Genomic DNA, 12164 nt, shown 5'->3' on the forward strand with positions numbered 1-12164 from the left:
GTTCCTTACCCAGACTGGATCCCATCATCTGTCAGTTAAAGATCATTGTAATACCTTAGCCTTAGAAATTCTATTCTTCTGAGAAGATCAAAGCAAGTGAAAGCTTCTTTTATTTAGCTCTCCTTATTACTCCAGTGATGTGATGCATGTCAGTTAAATTATTCACATTTGATCAACTGAGAAAATGAGGTAGCAAAAGGTGACAGTATTAGTGGGAGGGCGCACAATGAGACAGTTTGGGATCAATGTCTACACCCATCTTCTCTCTCAGTGTGTCTTCTCTGCTGCCTCTACAACCTGCTGTGATGGAGTAGAGATATTATGTGCATTCATCATTTAAAAATATGATTACAAAAACCTATGCTGTCTAATTTAAAAATAAATATGTAATATAAAGTTTTATGGATCATTTCAGCCAATTCATAACAAAATGGATTTCACCTATAATTGTTTGCCTTTAATAACACCAGCATAAATAACCTCCGCTATTCAGAAACGCGTAAAGCAGTAATTGAATGTCTCCAGTCACAAGCCATTAGGACTGAATACAAAATCTCCATGTTCTTTTGACTGTTTCTATAGAAAATGGCCAAACTCAGATGTCACATCCTCATGCCTCATCAAGTAGTGGATTACCATGTGTGAGTACCCTCGTGCAGGCGGAGCCTACTAAACTTAGAGTCCACACTTCACACACCTCTCCCACCACACCACATCCCCACTCCCTCACCAATTCCCAGAAAATTAGGAAAGGATTATTTGTACAAAGTGTTGACCTGAAGGTGAATAAAAGTTCTTTTGCTTCTGGAACTCAGTAAAATGTGTGAATATATTTATACACTCAAAACAAAAAAGTCACTTTCTAAAGTTCTCTTCAAACTAACCAGAAGCAAGTCTTGACCAATATCTGAAGGATGAATACATAGTGATAGTGTATTAACAGGGCAGAGATTTTGATAATGGGTCTGGCCATGAGAGAATTGGAGAAGATTTTTAGATATTTAAGAATTTCAACATGAACAATAGTCGACTAAATAATTGCAAAATTACAAGTGAAAGCAATCAGCACAGCCATTACAACAGCTTTTCTGACAATGAAAATGAATTTTGAGGCCAATCTGTCGTCTATAACTCTGAAAGAACAAGAATAGACATGCAGCATATGCCTGTACAAATGGCACCCACCAGGCCTGAGGGATGTATGCACTTGGTGTAAGAGCCAGAGAATTTTAAGACTGCTATCAGGCAGTGGTTTCCCATTTCTGCAGTAACAGTGTCAGCCATTTTCTGCCATGACAGCAGAATCCCTTCCAGAAAACGAAAAATCCAGAAACCATAGAAGCTGCTCTCTTCATTATATCTGGCAGTGGTCACATGTTGGGCCACCTTGACTTTCCTCCCTGTTTAGAGAATAAAGGATGTATTTCACTCCTTAATGACTCTCTGGACACATGAGCCATAACTTGCAAAATTTAGAAAATGAGGGGACAGGAAGTATATTTTTAAACATACCTAACAATAGAGAAGATAATCTTTTTATAGTCTTTTCTTCATATTGATTGAACTAGTGATGCACAGGAATTTGACAGGCCCCATGGCAGAACAATGGGGCCCTTGACTATGGTCTTTGTATTACTGAAGCAAGATCGTCTTAATATTTGCGGAAATCCAATCTCACAAAGGTTTAATAATTCAGGCCAGCCATGGTGGAAGGATTTCAGGAATATAGGAAACTTGTGCAAAATCTGAACCTAGTTACTGGTACTTGTACTTTGGAGAGTGGTGTGGTTGGTAGCACAAGATTATATTAGACATATGTCAATAGGATAAAGAAGTTTAATTGTAACTGCTTGTGAGTTGGGATGTTCGTAGTTAAGAGTGACAGATTTCTAAGACACATGGTCCCCAGATGAATCACATGCTGTGATCCAATTTTTAAACTCAAGAACATTTCTACTGTATCAACTCATCTTAACCTGTCAAGGTTTACAGAGAGAATGCTTTCATTTAATAAAAGATATGACAATCCTTTGTACATCAAAAGAAATGATTCTGATGTGCAAATGGCCCTGTGAAGCAAGTTACAAAATAAAGAACATATTTTTAACTTGACCAGCCTAAAACATGTTTCATCTCTATATACTATTGGATTCGGTAAGACATTATTTTTAAAAGTAGCTGTAAATTGTATTTTAAATATATTCAGTAGCAGTTACAAAATAAAATCAGTTTCTCAGAAATGGCTTACATTAATTTATTTAATACTTAATATGTGGTAATGGGATCATTAATGTTTTGCTGTCAGATCCTAGTTTCACAGGATATAAAAATTTAAAAAGCCTTCAAATCTATGAACCATAACATGGACACCCAGTGTTTGATGAAGGAGTGCTCTGCAAAACAGATGGAAGCCTTTGAGGACCAAGGTTTAAGACATGAAAAAAAGATATATATATAAACTCTTCATAGCCATCCACTTTGCAGAGGCAAATGTTGAGTTAGATCATGGACTCCTTTGACCCCAGTTGGCAGTGCTTTATGCAATAATGATCTTGGGGGCTTTTCTACAAGTGATACACCGTCCAACAGCTGGCCTACCAGATCATGCCTTGGTTGAAGATCAGAGCGAGGACGTTGCCACTGATGTCAAACTCTGTGTATGAAGGCTAGAAGAGACACAGACATTTCTTGGATTAGCATCTCAAATCGTGAAAATTGAAAGGCAAAGTTTTAATGTTTCCGCCTAGGTGTGGCTAGGCTCTCAACTACTTTCTTGCAGCAACAATAACCAACTGCAGCAGAATAATCAATACAATAAATAATTAGTGATAAATAAAATAATAAAGCACCCTTTTTAACGTACTAAGACTCATTTTAACACGCTGTCATTAAGTGCCATGAAAGTGTGGCAAGAAGGGCTCTCATACACTGACGGTAAAAGTAAAAATTGAAGCAAACTTTTAGAAAAACAATTTGACAATGCATATTAAAAGCTTTAAAAATATCATTCTCTTTGACCCTGTAAGTCTACTTTTAGGAATTTGTTTTAACAAAGCAATCCTAAATGCTGACAAATTTTAACAAGCAGAGATGAAAGCATCTGGATGTCCAACATCAGTTAAGTGAAGCCAATCTATCTGTTCTATAATACATATTGAAGCTAATTACAATCAATGTTGGAAGAATATTTACATGTACAAGAGAAAACTATGCTCTAATGTTCAACAAAAGATATACAAAATTATACATTCATTATTTTTGTCAACTCAGTTTGAAACTATGCATAAAGAAAAAACTTGAAAGTAATCAGCAAAAATTAGTAGTTGTTATATGTGGGTGATGGATTATGGCTTTTATTTTATTCTTTAAGTTTTGTGTATTTTAAAATATTTTTCAACAAAAACATGAATTTCTTTTACAATAAAATAGATATAGAGAAATATAACAAAGTTTAAGAAGTTATTCAAGTCTATGTCCAGTGTTTGTCACCTAGATAATACCATCCTGCTTAGGATAGCAGCACCAGGTTGTTCTTTGTGCAGAGGGGCCACCAATAAGAACCAAGGTGGACATCTGTCCTAGGTGGCCCATCCAAAGGCTTCCTGGTGACATAGTAGACATCCTAGAAGGAAAGCTTCTATAGATGGGAATAATGCTAATTAACAAAGCCAACAAAACTGGCTCCTATTTAATTTGAGATGGAGAATAATCAGTCAGGAAAATAATTGGTAACAAGAGAAAAAGAGAACAGAAAAAAATATGAAGTGAAAGGACCATGAAGACTGTGAAAGAGATGCCAATAGAGTGGCAGCTCCCTATTACTGCCCCAGATCCTGACATCTGTAGGTGTGGCTTCAGACTGTGTGTATCCTCATCATAATTCCTTCCCAAACACACACATACATACACAGCACATGAACACATGCTCACACATACACATGCACACACAACAAGATGACCCGAGAGTGTCTCTGTTCTTCTCAAACTCCAGAACCCAAAAGTGTATTTGTAAGAAGATAGAACAGGTCTCAGATTTGGAGTCCCACCAAAACTATCACAACTTGTGAATGCTTTGCCTCAAGAGCTCTTGAATCCAGGCCTCAACTTCATCACTTTCCCAAAAGGCAGTAGTACGTTCCTAGTCAACTGAAATAGGTAGGCAATGTGCCTTGTGACAGATTCAGGGAGCAAAGAGCAAGAACGGCATAATGAGAATGGTTAAATAACAAGATAAAATGATAAGATGATACATAATAAGACAATACGTGGCCCTGTTATATTAAATAGGACAAAGATGACCTGGATGATTTCAACATCAATTCACTCAAGATACTGCTAAAGGATATACAAAGCATTTCACTGTTTGCAGATTATCTAGAAGCATAATGTCCCCAAGATGGAAAGAGGTTTCACTGATAGTTTTTGATCTAAAATAAAGAATGAAAAATTGTGTCCTCCATGGAGAAAATGAATTGCTCCTAATCTAGAGAAACGTTTTTTCTGAGTCTTTCTCCTTCCACGGTAGTGCTTTGCTCTGGTTCATCTCTTCTTTTCTCCTGGAGCCCTGTCAGATCACAGAACACCTCTGACAAACGTTCAGTTGGGTAACCTGCACCATCTGTGACCTTGGAACAGCTCTTCTTTGCCTTGGTTCAAGAATCAAACCTTCAAGCTTGGCCTCTTGAGAAGAGTGTCATGACTTAGCCCGCCAAACTATGGAAAATGGAAAAAATTCAAACTTTTCTGAGTACATTTACTCTCACAAGCACATAAACCTCTTAAAGGCCGCTTGAGATGAGACATTTTTAGAAAAGCAGTAAGAACACACTGGGAACCCCAGCCTCACACTGTGTTTGCTGCAGGAGCAACTGGAGGAATAAAATCTTTGATGTGTAAGTTGACCTGAGGCAGAGAAAGGGCATGCGGCAGCCCTACTGTACCAAGTGATTCTGTGGCACAGACACTTGTCTGGGATTCAGGCCTGAATGATAGACCTGCCAATTCTTAGCTGGGAGAACTGGGCCAGTCACTTATCTCTCAGGCCTAGGCCTAATGTGCACCGGGTCAGAGGCTGGCACAACATGGCCCATGAGCCACCTGTTTTTGTAAGTAAAGTTTTACTAGAATACAACTACATTCAATTGTTTATGTGCTGTCTATGGCTGTTTGGGACTAAAATAGGAGAGTTTAGTAGTTACTACAGAGACCATATGGCCTCCTGAAAGGACAATCCCTTGTTTTCCTCTACTGCTACACTCTACTCACAATACTTCTGACACGGATGTGTGGGTTTTCCCCCCACATCAAGCAATTCCCGAATTCCCTGTGGACGTCAACCGGATGCCCTATAATGTAACTCAATTTTGACACTAACTGTCTGGAGTTAGTACAGATCCCACAGGTTAAGGGCTCAGTCTCCTAAGACTGCCCCCACTTAGGATGCCAATTGCAAGTTCAGGTTGTCATCTATGTTATCTGACTGGCTATAAGTCAGATTCCCACAACTTCCTCTTCAGGTTCAATAATTTATTAGAATGGCTCAACGAACTCAGGAAAACAGTTTATTTACTAGATTGCTGGTTTATTATAAAAAGACACAACTCAGGAAAAGCCAGATGGAAGAGATGCTTGGGGTGAGGAATGTGGGAAGGGGTGCAGAGCTGGTGAACTCCCCTCCCAGAACCTTAATGTGTTCAGCAACCTGGAAGCTCTCCAAGCCCCATAGTTGAGGGATTTTCATGGAGACTTCATCATGTAGGTATAATCAATTATTAACTCAGTCTCCAGCCTCTCTCCCCTCCCTAGAAGATGGAGGTGGGGTAGGGTTGAAAGTTCCAAATTTCTAATCATGGCTGGGTCTTTTTGCTGACCAGCCCCCATCCCGAAGCTATCCAGGAGCCCACCAAGAGTTGCCCACCCAAAAAATACTCCTATCACCAAAGATATTCCAAGGAATTTAGGAGCTCTGTGTCAGGAACCAGGGTCAAAGGCGAAATATTAGAACAAAAGATGTTCCTAGCACTTCTATTGCTTAGGAAATTACAAAGGGTTTCGAGCTCTGGCCGGGAAGCAGGAATGAAGACCAAAATATCTATTTCTTATTACATCACAATATCATACCTGCAGAAGTGAGAATACTTACTATCCAGACCTTTACAGAGAAAGTTTGCCTACTTCTGAACTAGATAATTTCTAAGATCCCTTTCCATTCTAAAATCTGTAATTGGTTGAAAATTAGACCCAGTCATTAAAAAATTGCTTCTCTGTAAACACCTTAGAAATGTAATTTAATAACATATGCATCAAACTCAGAAACCCCCATTATAAAAGTGAAATAAATGTAAGAAGGCACCCCCCCCAACGTATATAGTTTAATTTCAAGGCTCATTCTTTTAGATGTAAATTTTTTTAACATATGTGATTATATTGTAGTTTAAATTTTTTAAAGCAATACTTTAATAATATAAGTGTAAATCAATTGCAATATGTTTCTTTAATTGCCTCTAAAATATAAAAAGCTTAAAGGTAAATGATGCTTGGGAAAAAACAGCTTTTCTTGAAACTCGAAATAGTGAAATGATTCACATGAGATGTGTAATAAACTCAGTAAGGGTTGCTCATCCTTAATGAGACTTTTAGGGGCCAGCAACGGAGGAGCGCATTCGGATTTGGGCTGAGGTCCGTAATAGTCACGGGATTGGAAATTATCTTGTTTTATTTTTGGATCTTTGTTTGTAGTGGGCTAGAGTCAGTCATCTACCCAGAGGGAAGACCTATGGCGCTTGGTGGACTAAAATGCCTGGAAAATCCCACCGTGTCTCTGCAAGGTTGGTTACTGGGGGCAGATCATCAACCCATGGATATTGTGAAATGCAACTCAGGATCTCAGAGAAAATTCTCTCATTACAATGACCTGCCTGACTTTTTTCCCACAAATCTCATTTCCCACAGCTGGAATCACTCAGAGCTGCAGGCTGGGCTGGCCTGTGGCTCGGGGCAATGCTTCTCAAGTGTGGTCCCCAGAACAGAAGCAGCCACAGCACCTGGGAACTTGTTAGTAAAGTAAATTCTTGGACGCCGCCCCAGATCTACAGAATCAGAAACTCTGTGCCTTCACATGCCTTCAGGGAATTCTGATGTACGCTAAGATCTGAGAGCCACTGATCTGGGACAAATCCCAGCCTCCTCTTCTAGGATGACTCAGCACCTCGGGCTTTGCACTGCAACCCTAGTTCCCTGCAGACACTCTGTCCAATATTCAAACTGAACTTTAAATCTAGCCTGTGCTGTCCCTTTGCCCATGTTCTCACCCCTTTGCGGGACATCCATGACCTCTTGTTGACTCTTTATGATGCATCTTCCGGGAGTGCTAAATAACATCTCATTCTCAGCTAGACAACATCAGTTTATCTTCTAATTCTATATCCCAGCCCTTCTTGCTAACAGCATTCTACCTCAAGGGACCTGTCTAATCCTGGGAGCCACCTTGAGTTACAAATGCCATACATTGGTTCATGTGTTAGTCCTGGTTTGGCAGAGTCCTTGAAATTTCTGGAGTTAAGCATTATACTGAAAATTCAACATAATGGAAATCTGGTTAATGGCTTTGAAGTCCATCACACATGAGTTTGAGTCCTCGCTCCACCGCCGACCAGCTATACGTTTTTCAGCAAATTATTAAACAGCCTCTAAACTTCAGATCACTGTAAAGTAGGAAAAATAATAATCTACCTCATAGCATTGCTTATATGAATCCATGGAGTAATATATGTAAAGTATTTTGTAGAAGTTCTGACACATGATAAGAGCTACATAAAAATATAATGCAATATAATGTGATTAAGGCTCGATTCTGATGGTCTGTCAATCATATGACTCATTTATGGATAATCTCGAGCCCCTTCATCAACTTTCAGGGAAGTCTCTCATATTTTCCATTTATATAAATTTAACAAGGACCACCTTAAAAATGTAACTTTCAATAAGATTCTGAGATTTTAATTTGTTTGAACATGTTCTTATCCCATGCCATGCATTCAATTCTATTTCTTCTTAGATATTTTTTATCTACATTATTGATAAATGGTAAGGATGGTCACAAATTAAAGTGAAAGTAGGAGCATTCTGTGTTGCACTATTGCATAAAAGAGTTTATAAGAGAGGCCTGAGGGCAGTTGTGCTGAATCAGGGGCGTTAAAACCCTTCCTGGCGAACACCATTCCACTCCCTCAGAGTCAGCGAACTCTAGAAACACCGAGAACTATCTGCTGTGCTCAGAAAAGCCATAGGAAAGATTAACTTACATTACATGGTCTAACAGTCTGCTCCCAGCCAGTAATTTCCCCACCTCAGTTCATCTTCATAGGTTTATTGTGATAATACTTTGGCCATAAATTTAGAACTGGAAGAACATACAGAGTCACTTTAAAGCCAATTTACTCAGCTATAACAAGTGCATAATTCAGTGTATTTAACATATTGACTTTGTCCAGAAGGACACTTCATTGCCCTTATTTATTCCCTGGCCCCATATACTTAGGCAACTCCAATTCACAGACTCGTAATTTTCACGTATAAAATAAAGGTATTATGATTGATTATGTCAAAATTCCACCCAACATTAACATTCTGTGGATCTCTGAATCTAATGCTGGAGTCCATAGAGTTTAGTTTTTACAGAGATTGTTGTAATCAAAGTGAATGGACTTTTTAAAAGGTAACTTACCTATGACTGAGCAATTGAACATAGAGAAATTTCTCACAATTTGAAATAATTTGTGCATGTCATTATGCTTTATTTGTGAAGATATTAATTTATATGGATAGAAATAAATAAATGTAATCACAACATTTATTATAATAAGAATTAGATACAGCTTAGCTGAAGACAAAAACTAAATTAATTTTAGTACATTCACATATAGAATATTACACAGCCATTTAAAAGCTATGTTATAAAAGCACAGTTAATAACATGGGGAAATGGTCATTGTTAGGTGAAAATAGCAAGTTACTAGTCAATAACTGTGTATATATATATATATGTATGTATACATACACACACATACAGAAAGACATCTATTTATAAGACTCTATAATACCATATATAAATCTATAGTACTTGTTTATATACTTATAAATAAATACTAATACTATGCAATTCAAATAATCCAAATAATAATGTCATGAGTGGGATTACCTGTGATTTTTATTGTCATATTTAGCTTATACTAGATTTTCTATATTTTCTACAATGAACTGGTATTATTTTTAGAGTTCAGGAAAAAAAAGAAAAAAAACTTTTTTTTTGGTGGTGAAGATGCACACATTTTTCTCTTTTATTCCTGAAAGGATTCTCAAAAGTATCTCTCTGCCCATCTCAGGTTCTCCTTTGCTTTATAACAGGCACTTTCTGGACTTCTGGTCTCATATTGCCAATTCGTAGGTCCAGAAGAATATCAGAGAAATATTCTCCTCAGCCTCTTCTCTAAAACAGTCCCCCTTTAGGTTTCTGCATCTCTGCCTGCACTGCCCACACCTTCCAGCTGCTGGCCCTGTCTTACATTGGTCCCTCCACTGAGAATGCTTCCTTCCATCTCAATCTTTTGAAATTCTGATCCTCCTTCAAGACTTAGCTCAAATATCTTTTCCTCCATCATGTCTGAATTTCTAACATCTCTTTCTCTCGCTCTCTGTCCCAAAGTCACATAGCAATTGGTTTCTCCCATGGCATTTACATTTTCTGCTCTGTAGTAACAATGGGAACTTTTGAGATTAAAGAGTCATGAAGACTGAGGACTGGTGAATGAATATTCCATCTGAAGGGGGCAGTGGGGTCTCAGTTCCAGCCAATTTCTCCGAAGTGAGAACATGGGTCCAATGTTGCCAGGCCTTCCAATATGTCAAGAAAAGCAAGAAATCTATATTCTTTAATGTAAAATTCCCAGTTTTTAAAATATTAGCTCATTAAAAAAAGAGAGAAACACTTTGCACACCAAAAGAAAAAATACCTATAAGCTGAACCTGGCCTGTCGGACCTAAGTTTGTAACCTCTGCCTTAGGCTTGCATCTTTTACATCTCTGTATCCCCTTATCACCCAGCACAGAGGTTTGCTCATAATGGTTTGCACCTAGTAGGCACTCAAGTGTGTAAGCTATCCACCTAGTGGTTCAACGATAATAGGACCCATATCAAAGATCCATCACTCAACATTAACATTTCAAAACTTGTTTTGATGCTGGGCTTCTCTCCAAAGAGTCTTCCAAAGGTAACATGGAAGAAAATTCACTCTGTATGACCTAAAACAGGAAACTGACTTTTTTCCCTGTACTTTGTACTAACCGAAGAGCACTGTCAGCACTCAATAAATAATAAATCACAGTCATTTAATTACAGCTTTTATGCATCCAGGTCATGTTATATTGACTTCATATTTGAAGCAAAATTTTCTAGCACTTAAGAAGAAAGCAGTAAGGGATAAAAGGCAAGCGTAAGCCAAGGGATGGTCTAAGAAAGAAACGGTAATTTTTAAATCTGCTTCAGAAGAGCTGAATCAGGCAAGGAAAATAGAAATGAAGCCAAGCCAGCTGAATACCTCATAGCAGGGAATGGAAAAGCAACACAACAGCATCCTGGATCTATAGCATTACCTCACTGTCGTTCACCAAACAGCATTACCTAACCGCCTTTGGCTCCTCTGCAAGGCCCTTTCAGTGAGGATGATTGAGATGACCTAATAAAAGGTACCATCTCAATGTCAGTTAGCCAGGCGGAGGATCTAGCTGGAATTTTGAAAACAGTTCTGAATGTAGGACTAGTCCAGAAACTAGAAGGCATGAGACAGGAGGGAGAGCAACAGTAAAAGATATCCCTTTACTGGTGAGGAGAGAAACATCATTGGCTCAAGAATACTAAGCCAGAACTGACTCCATGGGCACATCCCTGGAAGCAGGCAGAATTCTGTCAATAGATGGTATTGCCTTGCATGTGGAGGTTCCTGCATTGAAACAGCTAGTCAATGCATAACGCCTGCCATGTGACAAGTGTAGGGGAGGAAGACATTTCCTCTACCCGCTCTGGGTCCTACTGGCCAGACATCGAATTAAATTCACATGAGACAGAATAACAGGAGAAAGTTAAACAAAGCTTTATAACATTTTTACATGGGAGAGCCTCAGGCAAACTGAGCAACTCCCCAAAATGACTGAAGCCACCACCTTAAATATCAGCTAAAGACAAAGGAGGATGTTGGGGGTCGGGGGAGTCAGTTATGGGAGGTTACCAGAAAAGCACAGTAAACAAGGGTAAGATTAGTATGCAGATTTAAATCCTTGCCTTCCACATTGATGAGAGTTTCTAGAGATAAGGTCATCTTTCCTTCCTGGTACACAGAGGGAGACACCTTTACAGATGGGGATTTCCTTTACAAATGTAAATGTCTCTTAACAAGGGGTAAGCAAATTCTACTTTTCAGAGTTTCTTTCCTGTCTGCAGTTTTTAAAAGTAATCAGTCCAAAATAATGCTCATGCCAGACATATCTTGGGGTGGCCACTTCCGGTACCCCACACAAACATAGTCCTAAGTATAGAGGTCAAGGCTTCTGTTTTCACAGAGCCTTCATTCTAACAGAGAGAGACAGATAATAAGCACATTTTAAAAAGGAAATGGTAAATAGTTATACATTGTATGAAGAGAATAGAACAGTGTACTGAAATAGGGAGTGCCTGATGGGCTACATTAGATTGGACGGTGGGAGAAGAGCTCTGAGGAGGGGCTGTGTTAGCTGAGTCCTTAATGACAAGAAGGAATCAGCCATGCCAAATTCTGGGAAACAGCACCCATGGAGGGAGGAAAAGCTGGCGCAAACGCAAGGACCATCCTGTCTTTGAGCATAAGAAAGAATCCCAATGTTTGTAGACTTCACAAAGCAAGAGCAGAACTAGGAGGAGAGGAGCTCAGAGAGAAAGAAAAGCAGCAAATCCTATCGAATATTGAAGGCCCTAGAAAGGGATTTAGAATTCATTCTAAGTACTTATGAAGCCACTGGAAGATTTTAAGCAAATAAGTGCTATCAACTCCTCAGGTCGTTTTTCCCAAGATGACAGTTTCATTTGCAAAAGAGGGACAGTGGACACAGAGTGATGTGTGCTCTACTGCTGCCCT

At 38.8% G+C, this 12164-nt stretch overlaps 1 protein-coding gene across 1 annotated transcript in view; it reads right to left on the reverse strand.

Moving 5' to 3' along the window:
- Nucleotides 1–12164, reverse strand: part of TMC1 (transmembrane channel like 1) — a 195400-nt gene that overhangs the window by 21272 nt on the left and 161964 nt on the right. Inside the window, exon 15 of the mRNA XM_046663890.1 lies at nucleotides 2599–2666. Coding sequence (XP_046519846.1) covers nucleotides 2599–2666 — 68 coding nt within the window. The remainder of the gene's footprint in view (nucleotides 1–2598; nucleotides 2667–12164) is intronic.

Source organism: Equus quagga, chromosome 6 (genome assembly GCF_021613505.1).
Source record: "Equus quagga isolate Etosha38 chromosome 6, UCLA_HA_Equagga_1.0, whole genome shotgun sequence".
Classification (NCBI taxonomy): Eukaryota; Metazoa; Chordata; class Mammalia; order Perissodactyla; family Equidae; genus Equus; species Equus quagga.